Source organism: Lycorma delicatula, chromosome 4 (assembly GCF_047948215.1).
Source record: "Lycorma delicatula isolate Av1 chromosome 4, ASM4794821v1, whole genome shotgun sequence".
NCBI lineage: Eukaryota > Metazoa > Arthropoda > Insecta > Hemiptera > Fulgoridae > Lycorma > Lycorma delicatula.
Genome location: NC_134458.1, coordinates 76414045 through 76432884, shown reverse-complemented (window position 1 = coordinate 76432884; position 18840 = coordinate 76414045). Strand labels below are relative to the sequence as shown.

The window sequence follows — 18840 nt, the reverse complement described above, 5'->3', positions numbered from 1 at the left end:
AACACTCTCCCAAACAATCAGGAAAACCACAAGACAATCTCAAAAAGAATTAACAAATTTAATAGAAGAAAATTACCGTAAAACCAGCTCTAGAGATTATTACAAAACCTTCTGTAAACAATTAACCACACATCTCAGGGATGGTCGAACTGATACTGTACAAGACTACACTTCATTTACACTCATACATATCATCCTCTGAAATAATAACTGAAAGGTAATTACCGGAGGCTAAACAGGAAAATGAAAGACAATCAGTATTAAAAATACTGAGAAATTTCAGCCTACATTGAAAATTAATTAGAATGATAAAATTAACATTAATGAACACAAATTCAAAAGTTAAATTTAGAGGAGAACTTTCTGAACCATAAAAACTAGATTAAGGCAGGGTGATGGACTCTCCCCTCTTCTATTCAATTTCGCCTTAGAATTTATCATATGGGAGTGGTACAAAGGGATTCCAAAGAATATCAAAATAGGAAGGACAGAAGAAAATCTAAACCGTAACTGTCTAAGATTTGCAGACAACCTTGCTTTGCTAGCAAACAATCTCCAAGAATAAAAAAAACAGATAAAAACACTACAACATATAGCACAAAAGATTGGCCTGAGAATATCCTTTGAAAAAACGGAAATAATGCTAACCAACCCTTCACTTGCAAATAAAACTAGAATAGATGACCAGGTAATAAAAACTGTCAATAGATTTAAATATTTAGGAGAAATTATCACTTACAATCTTGATGAAAAATCTACATGGAGCAACAGAGTCAACAAAGTAACGCACAAAAACTCATCAAAAACACGTACAATAAAAAATGTCGGTTCATAGTTACGAAACTGAAACATTACAAAACTGTAATCCAACCAAAAATAACACATAAGTGAAACTCTGTTTAAATCAACTAACTCCATGGCTGTAGACAGAATCCTGAGAATCGAGAGAAGGAAGCAGGAATGTACATTAATAAAAAATACCAGATAGATGGATACTGGAGAATTCTCTCCAATGAAGCAGTATACAAGAGATTAGAACCTGTAACCAGTATGATCAGAAAAAAAACAAATTTCATTCTTAGGACACTTAATCAGAAGACCTGGAAACAGATTGTCAAGACGAATTATAGAAAAACTCTGGGATAGTAAATACAACATAAAATGGATCACGGAAATTAAAAAAAGATTTGAAAGAGCTTGAAATAACAATAAAAGATTTAAGATAAAAAACAGATAAAATTAAGAAACTGAAAAAGAAACAAACTATATTACAACCAAGAATAACTAGACAACAGGAAGAAAGGGTGATTTCAGAGGCGGAAAGACAGGCAAGATCTGAAAGGATGAATATTAAAAAAATAGGAGACTAAAAAATCCTACTTATAATTGACTAAAGTGGTGCCATGATGGCCATAAAATCAAAAAAAGACCTACTGCCTATAGTGGTGACAGAAGAAAAACTACAGCAGTGTTACCTGCAACAACTGTAAAAATACAGCTTGTGAAGCCAGGATGGACATAGTGACAAATTACTGTCTAAGAAGTGATGCTGGGACTACTATAAATATATTAATGCTGTTATTATAATAGTTGACTACTATAATATAACCCTGATGATGCTGTTACATCTTGAATCTTCTACTTGTATAGACGACACCTCTCATTTACAAGAAAGTGCCTATGTTTTATTTAAAATATGCAAATATTTTACTGGAATTGCAGTCTTGTACATGACCCATAAAATTAACTACTAAGATTAACGTCTTTGTAATTGTTCTCACTGCAGAAAACAATAAAATATATTACAATACTTTCAGATGTGAAGCAGACTAAAATCAAAATAATTTAAAACAGATAATATTTAATATACAAGGTTATGTTATCTGATAATGACAGTAAAGAACTCAACACAAAACACCCAGGAAATACTACTGGCTTCACAACAGTAGTTTCGACATGTTACATAAAATTGCTAGTGACAAATAACTCATAATACTAACATATATCAATCTATATTTGCACAAAATTACCATAATTTTTCATGAAAGATTTTATATTCTGCTTAAAAAAATATGAACAAAATTCATAATACAACAAAGAAAACACATACTGTTAAGCATAATGATCCAGAAATACCCTCATCTAAGTTTTATTACACTAATTTAATTCAGTGCAATGACTGCATTAAATACTATTTGTATATATTGTATCCAATATATACAAATATGGCCATGAATAAACATACATGCAAGTAAAATACCCAAACACAATGTGCACGCACGCAAGCATCTGAGGGATGTATTTTTCATCCTTCAAATGACATGATGAGATCTGACAGTTCCATTATGTAGATAACTTATATGAAAATGAGATCAAAAAAAGAAAAAACTAACCTCATCTAAAACCTCCTCTTCATCACTGCCTTTTCTTCCACCTTCCACCTTTACTTCTTCATGTACATCCATCATAATTAAACTCTCTCCTCCAGCATCCTTCTTACTTTCTCTCTCTTCTGTTTTTCCTTCAGTAGATTTTCTATCATCATTTTCTATATCATCCTCTTCTTTTAGTATCTCAGCAGAGTCATACTGTCCCACAAAAACATCATAATCACTCTGAAGAGAGCTCCGTATGGACAGTCTTTCGAATTCAAAAGATCCATAACTGCCTTTGCCAAATATTTCATCCTCCGATTTACTTATCTCTTGTTCATCTAGGGTTTCAACATTCTCATCCAACTCTTCTTCATTTTCAATTTCATCTTCATCTTCATTATAAATGATACTGTTCTTTAAATCACCTTTTACATTACCCATTTTTGCACCCGTTACACTTCTCGCTTTTAAATCAAAATTATCCTCCTTATTCAGTTCTTCATTTCCACTTATTAAATCTGGATGTGTTCTCTTAATCTTTCCGTCATCTTCCTTCTTTTTACCGTCTTCCTTTTTCTTAACTCCTTCCTTCTTATCACCTTTCTTATTAATACTAGCCTTCTTCTCTACTTTATCATCCTTGCCTCTACCTTCTCCCAACTTCTCTTCTTCCACAATTTGCTTATCATTATCAACAAAAGAACCACCTTTCTCTTCATCAAGATCAGCTTCTTCTTCTTCTTCTTCTTCTTCATCTTCATCTTCATCTTCATCTTCATCTTCCTCTTCTTCTTCATCTTCAACTTGGGTATTAAACTCATTACTTTCATGTACACCTTCTCTATTATCACTAATGGATTTTTTACCCTTTCCTTCATCCTGTTGAACTTTCTGAGCATCACCCTCTTCCTTTACTTCACTTTGCTCACTATCATCAATCAGTTCTTCCAGAGTAAATTCATCATTGTCCTCATCATCATCATCATCATCATCATCATCATCATCAACACCTTCATCATCATCATAATCATCATCTTTATCATCATCATCATCATCATCATCTACACCTCCTTCTTTTATGATCTTATCAATCTCTTCATCTTCAACATCAGTATACTCAAAATCATCTTCTTCATCATGAACATCAGGCGCAACTTCCAATTTTTGAGATCTTTTTTCTTGGACTTGCAGTTCTCTTATAGCATAAATGCATTCATAGTATAAATTAACAAGTTCTTCATTTGATTCTGGTAAACTACATGCACTAGATGAAGTGGATGACTCTTTTAAAATCTCATCTGATAAAATAGATATATCTGATTCTTCTTCCTCTACCGCTATCTCCTTCTCAATGTCTTCTTCAGACACCTTTGTTGTTTCTCTCAGTCCATATTCTCTAGTTTTTTCTAAGTCTACAACAGAAGAAACATGTGAGCTTGAACTTCCAGTACATTTTAGGAGATCTTCTTTACTTTTCTTAGTTTCTTCTTTTTCAGAGGCATTTTCACCATAAAACCAACTCAACAGTATAAAATTTAATTCTTCTTCTTCAATTCTTCTCGACTTTTCCCCAATAAATTCAACTTCTTCTTCCTTTACTTTGTAGTTTCCTTTCTTATATTTTTTCGATTTTGTAGCCTTATGTTTCGTTTTAGAAAAATTTATTACTTGTTGTGGGTATTCTAATAATGAATACACTGGTTGTAATTTTGCAAAAGAGAATACATCATTCACCTCTTCCTCAAAGCAATCCACTTCAACATTCTTTGACATAATACCGATAGATTCCATCTCAAGCCACTCTTTAGTCCACAATTCAAAATGTGGACTATACAACCAGCTGTCTTCATCCGATTTATCTACAAACTCATCTTCACTTTCAGTTTCTTCCTCTGTATCTCCTTGATGAACAATTACATCTAGATTGGTGTCACCTGTTTCTGGTTTCTTTTGTCTAATAGACAGTATATAATTTTCAAAATCTACAAAACAATAATTATTTAAAGCAGTTTCAGCAAGACCATCTGTTGATGTAGAAGCATGCAAACGAGATCTACGAAATATTTTTATATCTGTCATAGTTTCTTGATTAATCATTTCAATTTTATTCTGGCCAGACAACTGAGAACTGACTGTTTTTTCTCCTAAAAATTCAAAATCATCTTTTTCACTTTCTGTAGTTACATCCTGCATCTCCTGCTCTTTGGTTTCAGTAATGTCTGAAACAAACAATGAAAAATAAAAATATGTATGCAAAAAGGAATCACTTAAAAAATATATAATGCATTGAATGAATTAAATTCTTCAGTTATCTAACAATTTAATTAAGTATAAAATTGCCTAAAAAAAAAGTTACAGGATGGCAAAAAACCATTAAACCAATCTCAGAAAACTGAGATTTTACACACGTTAACTGGTACAAAAAACTGACATATGTGTTAAACTCACTCCCTCAAGCCTAACTCCCTTTTAAGGGATCATTTCAAACATTTACAGTGAAACCGCTATTGAGTAATATTCCATTTTAATGGACTAATTTAATGCACGAATTACAATTTGTCGATTTAAAAGTTAACTGTTTGGACACATGGTAAGGTGTAGATTGATTTTACCAATTCAAGCTGATTATTATAATTCCAAGCTCTCCATTAAACTTCTCATTTGATAATACTCTTCAGTGATAAAACTCCAATGAATCTCCTCTCAAAAAAGGGTGTATTATGGTATTTTTTATTTACTTATTTTTCTAATTCATAAATAAAAATTTCACAACCACGTTCCAGAATTTTTTCACATTGCATTTACAAAAAATTAAATAAACCAATCTTATTATTTGTGTAAATTGTAGGCTTTTAATAACACTTTTCCTCAACACAGATAGGTAAATGAAATTAGAAAAGAGCAAGAAGGATGTAGTCTTAGATGATATTGTTTTTTGTTATCTGAAAATAATCCGTATATATTTATACTAGATAATGGACGTAATATTTAGGATCAGACTTTGTAACTTAACTCCAAAATAACAACTTTAACAGAAGTTGGATTAAGCCTCCATGAGGTGCACCTGGATATATCCAGAACAAATAGGAGAAATTTGTCTGGTGAATTGAATTTTCACAGCTTCATAAATCATCAAATCACACCTTACAATTAGATCACACCTAGAGTTATAACTCAAGACCTACTCCCACTAAAGGTGACCTCTTGACAGTTAACCATAAAAGGTCTTTTAAGGAATACTTCACTGGCTGAACCAAACAACACTAAGAGTTCAGAGAAGGCAGCATTCGGATACAGTAGGCTGCCACTTAGAAGAAAAAATGTGAGTGAAAGCATTGGAATGCCCCAACATTACACACATGAACAAGAAAAATACAAAGTCAAAAATCAAACCAAAGCAAATCACCTACATTTCCACACAAAATGTAAACTTGCACATTCCGACTGGTAAACTAAAAATAATAACTGGCCTAATGGACCAACACAAAATTCTCATCGTGGATCTTCAGGAAATAAGAAACACTGACCAGAACGCCATGGTATCTATAGGATATAGGCTCTACAAGAAAATCTGGGAAGACAGTGATGAAAAATGTCCCACAGTTTGGAAAAATGTCCCACTTTTTAGTTAGCCTCAAAATAATAAACTCCATACAAGAATTCAAGTCACAATCCCCAAGAATCTCAACACACCCTAAAAGCAGCTAATAAAAATCTACACTATATAAACGCCCATCTACCCACTAATAATAAAAATAACTCTCCAAAAGATCGTAAAGAAACAGAAAAGTTCTGGCATCTACTCGACCTGACTATAAGTAAAATCACCAAAAACCATGTTAAACAATAATAAGAGACTTCAACGCTCAACTAGGCACCACAACATCATCGGAAAATGGCCTGCCAAAAAAAACAACAAACAAAAACAGAAAGAGGCTTGTCGATCTCTGCAAAAACCACAACCTAATCTCAAAATCCACATATTTCACGAGGAAACCTCAAAAACTCAAAACCTGGAAACACCTTGACTACACTAAAGGAGAATGGCAACTAGACCAATGTCTTCATGAACAAACAACACCACAAGGAGATCTACAACATAAAAATCCTTCGAGGAATAGACACAGGCTCAGATCACTATGTAGTCAAAATAAAAAATTTAATTTACTCCCCAAATAAAGAACAAAACCAAGCCCTTAAAACTAAAAGAAAAATGGACCCTATCTAACTAATCAAGAATGAAAATTACCAAAATGTAACCAAAAAGAATAACAATCACAAAAGTCGAAGATTTAGTCAGCAACCTTAAACAAACTGCAGAAGAATTAGCTCCAATAAAATCCTGTAAAAAGCATCTATGGTGGAGCAGGGAATGGGACAAAACAGTGGAGAAAAGACAGTATGGCTATTTCACCCATCCCAAAAATCAGAAACATCCTTCTGAAATATAGTAAAACAAAGAAAAGAAACCACCTGAACCCTAAGGAGAATAAAAAGACAACACCATAAAGACACACTGAAGTCAATAGAAGAAGAATTTAGTAAAACACAGCTGAGAAACTACTACAAAACTGTAAAAAAATTAGCTCCTAAAATACAAACCCAACCCCCCTATGAATAAAAAATGAAAACAGTAAACTGGTTCATAACAATAGACAACATGGAAATCCTAGCTAAATATTTCAACCTAAATTGCAAAGAACCAATAAACTCCTAAACTTCAACATCAACACCCCAATAACACCACCAGAAACATCAACCCTCCCACATTAAAAGAAGTCTACCAAACCTCTGACGTTTGTAGAAATCTGGAAACAAGCATGGAGATCAGCAAAAATTGACCTTCATCAACAGCTTGTCAATATCTAGATCAAAGAAGAACTTCCAGAACACTGGATGACAGCCCTCATCCAGCTGCTACACAAAAAAGGGGACAAAACCGACTCTAACAATTACAGGGGAATCTCACTCTTAGACACAACATATAAAATTCTTTCAAGAATCATCCTTAATAGAATCAATTCACAACTTGAGGAAGAACTAAGAGAATAACAAAGAGGTTTCAGATCCTGGAAGAGCTGTCCAGACCAGGTTATGAGTCTCATGCTAATAATGATTACAACAGGGAAAGAAACAGAAACATGGTGATAACATTTTTAAATTTCAAGAAAGCTTATGACTGCATCCACAGAGAATCCCTACTAAAAATTCTAAAACACCTCAGACTACATACCAAATTAATAAACATGATAAAAGTGACCCTCACAAACACTAAGTTGAAGGTAAAATTTGGAGGCAAGCTCTTGGAACCATTTGAGATCAAAACAGGACTGCACCAAGGCAATGGGCTCTTACTATTATTATTCAACTGCGCTCAAAAAATGGTAGTGAGGAAATGGCTCACAAAATGCCCTCCAAAAGTAAAAATAGGCTGAAAAATCAAAACAAACTGTCTTGGTTTCACCGACTTGGCACTGCTGGCAAATGACATTGACGAAGCCAAATCACAGATATTAGAACTTCATAACATTGCAAATAAAATTGTCCTCAAAATATCATTTGAAAAGACAGAAATTATGCCCCAAAAACCAACACGAATAAAAGAACTAAACATACATGGTAACAAAATCAAAATAATAACCCAATTTACATACCTCGGAGAAATAATAACAAGCAACTTAAACGAAAAAACCTCAATACAAATAAAAAAGAAACAAACTAGCTAAAGCTCAAAAATTAACCTGGTACACTTACAATAAATAATGCCTATTAAATAAATGCAAAAATAAGACAGTACAACACAGTTATAAAACCAGAAGCAAATTATGCGGCAGAAACACTCTTCCACTTGAACAAACAATCAAAGACAGACAGACTCCTGAAAATTAAAAGAAGAATTGGAAGAACCTGCATCAATAAAAAGTACCAGAAAGATGGATAGTGGTGGTGTATTGTGCCCAACAAAGTCGTGTACAAAGATTTAGAACTCATCACTGATACCATGCATAAGAAGAGACTAGGATTCTTTGGACATATCATGAAGATGAAAGATTCAAGACTTCTGAAACAATTAGTACAGTAAAATCTCGATTTGAAAAACACCAAGACAAGATGCAGATAGATCAGAGAAATAAGAGAGGATATGAAGGAAATTGGCCTTAATCCAGAAGACACCACTAATAAGATAAAATTAAACAAGAAAATCAAGAACAAAAACATTCACTTCACACTCAAAAAAAACTTACAACATGAACATTTTCAACACTCAAAAGGGCACAAACATTGAAACATATGAAAAAGTACTGGGAGGACCGCAAGGTCTAAACAGTCCCATCGAAGAGACTTGAATAATGGACTGAAAGTGATCCTACGCAGTCATAAAAGATAATAATAATAATACCAGATGATAATTTTTTTTCAGATAAGTATATATTTATACATTATATAAACTGTGTCCTTAAAAGTAGGTAGATTCCTAGTCTATGAATAACAAAAGGAGCTGCCCCAGTAACTGGCTAGAAGGGTCAAGATAAACCATACAAAAACCTTGTTCAGAGCAGCATTACAAAATTAATGAAGGGTTAGGTTCCATATTAACCATATTAATATATATAGGTAATAATTATTAAAAAAAAAAAAAAATAGTGATGCAAAAGATAATAAATAAATAAAATCAATGCAGAATAAGATAAACTAAGCACATGCATTTAAAAATTCCTCAACAAAGTTATATTGGTTTCTTAACAAAATCTTAATTTAATTTTTTTAACTCTGAGAAAATTTATTACATGGGTCAGCAATTTATAAAAAATGACAGCAGCAGGATACAGCCTTTTCATAAATTAAGTTTTGTTGTCTGGTTTAATAAAGGTACTTTTTATTAACCTACTATAAATACTTTTTTTTTTGTGAAGATTGCAATTCATAAAAAAACAAGTGGAAAATTTAAGAATTTTTAATCCACTCAATATTTATCTTCGTAAAATTATATTTACAAGTATCAAATAATGATCTGATTTCTGGATATTTTCTATATCCAGAAAACTCATTCTGAGATCAGAAAAGTGAAAAGAACTACAGAAGAGGTGGTCCTTTACTAGTAATGAACACAGTATCTCTCACAATAAAGATTTTTTAATAATTTGGATTTAATTTAATTCAATTTTTAGTAAAATTATTTTCTGATTTTATACCATAACCCTCATAGACCCTTTATACATAGTCGATATGTGTTGCGTGACACAGGGAGCTCACTTTGAGCTCCCTGTGTCCCTGTGATGTGATATGATGTGAACCATGTGTAATATAAAAGTTTTTGAATTTCCCTTTCCATTGATACTACATTCATTATTTGAGTGTTATTTAACAAGAGTTATTTTACAGTTTGTAATTGGAAATTTTATTTGGAATAACCCTGTAAATATGAAAAAAGATATAAAGTATGTCATTTCATTTCATTGTTCTTATCAAATTACTATTAATTTAATAATTAAATTAAGAATCTAGAAAACTGTTTTATGAACAAGACCAACTCTTTTTTTAATAAAATTTTTAATATTTGAGGAAATTTTTTGGTTTCTCATACTTATTATTTTTATGTATTGGTATGAACTTAAAATGTTTTATTTTGTACAATTGTATGCTTTAAGGTGTTGCTCTGATTAGTTTTACCACTGCTTCTCTTGTTCTGCCTAGACAACAGCTGGGGCAGTTCCTTTTTCCTTGAATAGCAACATCTTTAATTATTATTGACATGATGCTATATAATGTATAATCATGTATCAACCTGAATAAAATATTTGTTTATTACAGAAATTCATTCCAAAAATAACATACAGAAAACCAGTACAGAACAAAACACTGTCCATTGTTAACATCAGGAGGCATAAAATTATTTTGTTTTGAAATAGTTCATACATTTTACTCTTCAGTTTTGCATTTTAAGATTTTTCTTACAAACAAATTTATTCAATATAGAACAATGTGTAGCTGCTAAGTTTATACATTCATAAACTGTTCTGATTACACAATGATCTACAAAAAACAAATAGACACAACTTCACAGATACACGTAAAAGTAACTTAGTCAATATTTGCCAACCATCTCATTTTTTAAGCATTTTTTTTTACTTAAAATTAAAATACATTATACAGGTGTCCCACGAACTTTCAAGACATGTTCTGTTGGTGAAATTAATGAAAGAAGTACATACAAGCATAAGTCTGGAAATGCTTTGTTTTTGAGTCACGGCCAGCGAAAGTTTCACCTGAATTTCAGCTCTTCTAATAAAAAGAAGTCCTACGGTAATTTTTAGAATTAAATTTTTTACAAATTGCTTTACTAAATTTTTCCCATTTATTAGTCATTTAACAAAACTATTATACTACAAACCTAAAAAAAAACTTGTTTTTCGATACCGAATTATTTGTCTTATGTCGGATATCTTAAAAACTACTGGAATTACAGTTCTGGGACCTATTTTATCAGACTTCCCAGCTCAAATTACATAAGAAACCACCCACTTTACGCCTTAATTTGGTTCCCAAAAATTACAGTGGAGCTTCTTTTTATTAGAAAAGCAAAATGTTAACAAAATCTTTTTATTAGACAAAATCCAGGCAAAATCTTTCACTATGTTTTTACTTTTAAACACAAGAAAAAGTCTTCTGAACTTATTAGTTCAGCAATTTTTCTTAAGTTGAGAGAACCTATTTAAATATTATGTGCCATAACATAATAGTTGTAGGCCATGTATGCCAAAGACAGCATAACACGATTTCCCTAATAAAGTGTAACATATATCCTATGCAAGAATTAGTAAGGAGAATGAGGAATAAAGTGGTTTGCCTTCTTCACGTAGTCGAATTTGCCGTCCGATATCCAAATATCAAGTCCGCTGAAATGGAGGTGATATTCAGTCCAAATAACATCACTCTATTCACCTCACATACTACCTGCATAATACGCCCCGCCCCATTAATCTGAGAACTAATTTCATTTGAACACTGGCTGTTCTGTGTGCATCAACAAACTTTATAAAAAAGACTGTGACAGATGGTGTAGCCAAAAGTCTTATCAAGAACTTATCAATTTTATCAAATTTCTAGCGTCAAAAACTTACCACCGCTAATAAACTCAACTAAAGATTTTAAGAAAATTGGACTTACTTAAATACTTTTAGCAAATTAAAATTTTGTTGGTGGCATAAAGTTCACAAAATTATTATTTCTATTCTACCATGATTTTGTCCATAGTGGTCAGCAGTGATAATTATATAAAACCATCAATTTTTATTCTTTTTCCAAATTTATTAAATATAGTATTTTAAAATTTCACATCATAACTCTGCCAACTGCTTTAATCATCATTTTAAGTGACTTTTACTAACACCCTAATGACAGATGATGTTATTGCCGATGGTTTTATTTTTTTGTACTAGGAAGAAAAGAATGTGGGCAAAATGAACTTCAAATTAAACTTTGAAGCTGAATATGAACACATTAAATAAATTCTCTTAACCTCACCCATACAAAAAGCAATCAGCAAAAGCACATGTTCAAAACGTACAGAAAACCAAAAATAACATACGCACTCATTAACACCTCAAACCACCTAACCTGTCATAAAATAATTACTTTCAGAAGTACTTACTTTCAGAGACATCTATTATACAACACATCCATATTACTTGACTATCACATCCGAACTTTATTTTGTAATCTTTGTTATTAATTTTACAACTCTCCTCCCCAATTCACACACTTTTACCGGCGGTATTTCCACTTCGCAAATCAGTCCTGGACAGCTTCTTTTGAAATGGTCTTTAAGGTCCGTGACGAATTCGCTTTAATGTCATCAATGGTCTCAAAACGGCGTTCTTTCAACACAGATTTTAATTTCGGAAATAAGAAAAAAATCACAGGGAGCCAGGTCTGGTGAGTAGGGAGGCTAAGGAAGGGCAGTCTCTGATTTTTGGCACAAAATGAGTGTGCGACCGCATTGTTGTGGTAAAGGAACCGTGAGTTGTCTCGCCACAACTCTGATCTCTTTTTGCGGATCTTTTCACGTAACCGTTGTATAACGCCTTGATAGAACGCACGGTTTACTCACCTTGTGGCAAGAATTCAAAATGCACAATTCCATAAAAATCGAAACAGAGAACATCACTTTGACATTGGATCGAGACTGACGTGCTTTCTTGGGGCGTGGAGATCCTTTGTGATGATTGAACTTTTCTCTCGATGTCGTATCCGTAAACCCAGCTTTCATTTCCAGTTATGATCCTTTGCATGAATGTTTCATCGTCATTTGCTCGTTCAAGAAGTTGCTGACAAACGTCCACTTGATGTACTTTCTGCTTTTCAGTCATCAAACGAGGAATAAACTTTGTTGCAACTCTATGCACGTTCAATTTTTCAGTCAAAATGTCACGGCATGATCCGATCAAGATGCTAATTTCTTCTGCTTGTTCTCTAACAGTAAAATGGCGATTTGTACGCACCAGATCGTTGATTTCCTGAACGCAAGTATCATCAATTGAAGTCGAAGTCCTTCCTGGTCGAGGGTCATCTTCGATTGACTGACTTCCACTTTTAAATCCTGAAAACCATTCATAATATTGCATAAGAGCCAGAGCATCATCTCCTTAAGCTTGTTTCAAGAGTTGAAACGTTTCTGTGAAAGTTTTCCCCTGATTTAGTCAAAGTTTTGCGTTGTATCACTGCTCCCGAAAATCTCACATTACAAAAATCGCTACTAACACTTAAACATGTTCACTCAAATAACAATAACAATAACTAAACTAGTTATCAACAATCCAAGAACATGTCATCGCAGAAGAGGTTATGCGGAACACAATGCTGCATACCGCACGTCACAAAATTTCTCCGTTGGCCCATAATCGAATATGTTCGGTTATTTTTTGAACAGACCTTGTAGAACTTAACATCATAAAATATAGACAAATGGGTACAACAGCAAACTTATTTCAATCAGTATTACGTAAAATAAAACAAAGAAAAAACTAAATTAAAGATATGAAGCACACATAAATGAAAACTTATAATCAAAAGCTTATATAAATTTGAATGGATAAATTTGATAAAATTTAGTCTTCAGAATAACAAAAAATCATTGCTCAAAGAACACAAATACCAGACATATACTATGCCCCTGGAAAATATAACTGAAGTTTTTAAAGCCCTCCATTTCAACAGTTTCTGTTTTTACCTGATGAAATTCCCTACAGAAACTTGAAGCCTGTGTGTAGGAATATGAAATTAAATTTTTGTAGCATATGAAAAATCGCATGCCTGACTGGCATTCAAATCCGGGACCTCCGGATGAAAGGCCAAGACGCTACCACTCGCGAATTGTGCCAACCACCTTAGACACAAATCACTTATAAAATAACATTAACAATTTTGATCTTAATACATAACATTACAAAATAAACACACAAACTTATAATAAATTAAGACAAAATGCATATCCAACACAATTTTTGACCACATTCTGATCTGAGTACATGTCTTTTAGTTCACAAAACCTCCAACAATAAAATCACCTAATGACAGGATAAGGACAGAAGACCAGTGATTGAAGACTGTTGAAAAATCAATAAAAAGCATTGTACAGTTTTCTGGTTTATTACGGTCAATTCATTAAAGAATTGACAGTTTTACATGCTTATTTTTATGAAGCAAAGCGAATATAAAATCTACAGGAGTCTGTTTTCTTATACCAAAGTTTTCATTCAAAAGTTTTTTTTAATTGTCTTACAAAAACCTAATCTTACCATTAGAAAATATGTAGGCTAGAGAGTTTTAAATTGACTTTTTTAATCATTAGTTATTCGGCAATTTCAATGTTATTCTCCATTCCTTTCTGTTCTGTATTAATCTTTTAACCTCAATATAATTACTTCACTCCACATCCTCAGCTATCTCTTTTATATAATTCAATCTCCACTCTAGATTTTACTACTACTACTCCTTTTACTTTTTACCCTCTATACTAAATTAACAAAAACTTTGACGTCTTAGTATTTGATCAACCAACAATGTACTTTGTCTACTAGATTCTGCTAACAATTTTTCTCCTCTCCTATTTGTCTTAACTTTTTCATTTTGTATTTTATCAACCCACCTAATTTTCAACATCCTGTATCAACAACATTTAAAAGGCCACTCCTCTTCTGTTACCTTCAGCTTTTCCCTTTTGCCCATGTTTCATTAGCATACAGCACTACTCTCCACTCAATATATTTTAAAGAATTCTATCTAATTCTCAGTTTTATCAATATTTTATTCAAGTATTTTCAGCATGAAAGGTTTCCATGTTTGTGGCAGTCTCCTATTGATTTCTATATTACATAATTTATTCATTATTCTTAATTCTACACCTAGGTAATAAAATTTAGCATATTCTGGGATATTACAATCCCTTACATCTTCAACAACCTTCTTCCTGTCATGTTTCATTAACTTTATTTTACTGTCATTTATTTTCAAACTGATAAGTCTGAACTAGCTTATAATTGTGTCTTCAGATTCTGAATTTTCAAAATTTCTTAAGACTGAGCCTTGTAAGAAGCTTAATTTAAGGTTATAAGATAAAGTTTTTATAACTTGCAGCTTATGCGTTAGACCTTTACCATTATGTTTAACTTATCTCTACGGGTTTGTATGCTATGATACTTGTATTACTTAGTTAAGTTTAGCAGAGCTGTTCTAGCAAGGCACATTTTTCTCTACATACAGCCTACATCTACTCATACATGCAAACATCTTGCTAAAACTGTTCGGCTATATGTTATTCATTTTTTCATGATTTTTTTGTAGTTCCATTTTATTCATGTGGTTTTGTGTATGAGGTGTGTGAGGAAAGTAATGAGACTGACTTTTTACTTACCAAAGTTTTTATTTTTTTCAAACAACAATATTATCCCCTTCAAAGTAGTTCCCTTGGGCAGCTATATACCGACAGAGTCATTGTTTCTACTCCTGGTAGCAGTGCTGGAAGGCTTCAACTTGTAGGGCTTTTAACTGGTTGGTCACAGTCTTTTGAATGTTCTCCAGAGTTCCAAAATTACGTCCTTTTAAGACATTTTCAATTTCGGGAAAAGGAAAAAGTCACAAGGGCTCAAATCAGGTGAATAGGGGTGTTGAGGAACCATAGGAATGCATTTTGAGGTCAAAAATTCCCTGATGGAAATGGCCGTGTGACACAGAGCGTTGTCATGATGAAGCATCCACTTGTCTGTAATGTCTGGTCTCACGCGAATCGCTCCTTTCCTGAGCCTTTTAAGGACACCTTTGTAAAACACTTGGTTGACAGTTTGTCCTGGAGGAACAAATTCTTTATGCACGATACCCCTGCTGTCAAAAAAGCAAATCAGCATGGCTTTGATCTTTGATTTGATCATTCAACATATTTTCGGTCGAGGAGATGACGGAGTGTGCCACTCTTCGCTTTGCCGCTTTGTTTCAGGATCGTACTCAAATATCCAGGATTCATCACCTGTGATCACACGATTGAAGAATTCTTGGTCATTGTCAATCCTCTCAAGAAGATCAACGCACACGTTTCTTCGATTGTCCTTCTCTATTCCGTTGTGAGGTTTTTCGGCACCAATTTCGCACGTCCAAATCAACTGTCAAAATTTGATGTACGGTGAAAGTTTTTAAATTTAACTGTTCACTCATCATCCTTATTGTTAAACGACAGTCTGATCTCATAAGAACCCTCACACGCTCAATGTTTTCATCAGATTTTGAAGTTGATGGTCTCCCTGAGCGAGGTTGATCTTCAACGTGTTCTCGGCCTTCCAAAAATGATTTCTGCCAGCGGAAAACTTGTGGCCTTGATCTCCACATAGGCCTGTTTCAACTTTTCAAAGGTAACACTCGCGGATTCCCCAAATCCGCAAATTTAACAAAACTTGATTGCACAACAATGCTCTAAATTCCGATGCTCCATTTTCGTAACACACAACTTCACTGATGGCGCTGTCAAAAGTAATGTGTTGGGTGGATGGAGTTGAAACTCGTACTGAGCATGTGGAAGGGATGAACAAACCGGTCTAGCACAGACTGGTAGACACAGCGTTGCCAGATAGCTCGCAGTGTTACCAATCTCCATTACTTTTCTCACACACCTTGTATTATGTTCTATGCTTTTAAAAAAAGTTTAAAAAACGATGCTCTTAAGACAAGCAGAATTGCTGAGAGGAAATATTAACTAAATATAAAAAATCTCCAACTTTACTATTAAGTCTGTTTTTCTGGGAAACTTGGGGCAATTTTATGAACCACTAAACCTATCTCAATATTTACTGTTCACTCATTCACTGTTAAAAAGCACTTCTTCATGACTGTAATAGGCTACCTATATTCTGGATCACCACATTTGGTAATCTGAAATCCCAGAAGCCTCTGCATAAAATTCATGGGAATAGTAGAAATGTTGTAGTATTTGAACCTCTTTTTTGTAATGAGTTCTACCTGTAGGTGCAAGGAGAAACTTAATTGTGTCCAAGTTCAGAGGCATCTTTGATTCAGGTTCACTATCCCCCTAGCCTCCTCACTTAAAAAAAATATAATAGTCAAACAAAAGTGTGTCATTGGGGTTTGGAATCTCCTTTACCTCCAGATGTTCTAGATCCCTTAATCACCAAAAAAGTTAACAAAAAATAAAATACTATGATACTAAAACTTTATTTTTAAAAGGCATTTTACCATGAAGGACAAGCAGCAAACTTAATAAAATTCAAAAGGTTCAGGTCTCCTTGCCTCCTACTCTCTAACCCTTCTAAGGCCCATCATCATTAACTGGTGTTCTACCTTGTGCCACGTCCCTTACATCACTGCTATCTCCATTCATCTTAACCCTTCTTCTACTTCATCCCCTTGTAGTCTACAATCTTCACCTTATCTGTTATCTTCCTCCTTCCTTTTCCTCACTCCCTTCCTTCTTTTACTAACTCTTCCAATGCAGTTGTCAAGATCCCACTTCCTTTAACAACATGTTGTAATCGGTTTCCCTTTCTTTTGTATACTTCCCCCATAACTGCTCTCTCTTCTTTAATCCTGTTAATTACTTCCTCAATCCTCACTTTATTTTTCCATCTTATTTTCTCCTCCCTTCCCCATATCAACCCAGTCCCTCTTCCTTAGCATCCATGCTTCAATCCCATACAAGACATTTCATACATTGAATTTAGCTAATCTCTTCCTTAACTCTAAGTCCAGAGCTTTACTACATAGTAATTCCCTCTTCTTACTGATGGCTTCCTTGGCTACTGCTATCCTTTCTTTTATTTCCATTACTCTCTTCCAGTCCTCTGTCACCACAGTATCCAACATCTGTAATTTTTTTTACTTTTTCTATTCTTCCTTCACTTGTCTTTATTACTAAATCCTGTTTGATCTTTACTTCCACTGCTTTACCTTTTCATCTTCATTCCGTACTTTTCCATTCCTTCCAAGACTGTTACAATCTTTGAAGCATGTATGGCTATCCGCTAGAATTACAAGATCATCAACGAATCTTATGCATCTTATTTTTTGTCCTCCTATACTTATTCTCATTTTTCTTCTAATATATTCCTTATCGTACCTTCAGTGTAAATCTTGAACAGTGTTGGTGAGAGGCAGCATCCTTGCCTAACATCTTGACCTAGACCCACCCAATCAGTCTAATTCTTATTTACTTTCATTGCTGCTGTTTGTCTCATAAATAATTCTATAATTAACCTTCTGTCTTTCCATTCAACTTTTTTTTCTTTAAGAATCTCCATAATTTTCTCCTATTTTGACTTTATCAAATGCCTCTCTAAATCTATGAAAGACAGACTTATTTCTCTTCCTCTTTCCAGATATCTCTCTCCAACCATTCTTGATAGCTTGATGGCCTCTCTGATTCCTTTTCCATTCCTGAAGCCAATCTGTTCCTCTCCTACATTATTAATCTCCTCTCCTTTCATCCGTTATTCTTACCAACCTCCTTTAAGACTCTTAACAATGTTTTAGCAGCATGGGTTATTAAACTTAGTGTTCTGTGTTCTGTACATTCTCTAGTACCAGTTATCTTCAGAATAGGTATCATTAACCTTTTTCCAAAGTCATGAGACCATTCTCCCATACTGTATAATCTATTGCACAGGTCAATTATTTCTTCTACTCCTTCCTCCTTAAAAAATTTGCAAAATTCTTTGGGAGGATTATCTACTCCAGTTGATTTTTTATTCTTCATTTCTTTAATTGCTTTCTATACTTCATTTTAATATCAATCGTCTTTTATTCTCTTCAGATACTTCCCATTTCTTTTTTATGTTTACATTTCCTCGGGTTTTTCTCTTGTCATATATACAGGACCTTGATGTATTCCTTCCATTTTTCTCTTACTTCTTTTTACTTATGTAGCATTTTATCACCCTTATCCTCAATTTCTCTTGTTTTACCA

General features: G+C 33.4%; 1 protein-coding gene across 1 annotated transcript in view; it reads right to left on the bottom strand.

The window, feature by feature from the left end:
• Positions 1–18630, bottom strand: part of LOC142322649 (uncharacterized) — a 212341-nt gene extending 193711 nt beyond the window's left edge. Inside the window, exons 1-3 of the mRNA XM_075361728.1 lie at positions 18375–18630; positions 12709–12975; positions 2394–4594 (exon numbers count right to left, since the gene is read on the bottom strand). Coding sequence (XP_075217843.1) covers positions 2394–4594; positions 12709–12975; positions 18375–18630 — 2724 coding nt within the window. The remainder of the gene's footprint in view (positions 1–2393; positions 4595–12708; positions 12976–18374) is intronic.
• Between the last annotated feature and the right edge of the window lie 210 nt (positions 18631–18840).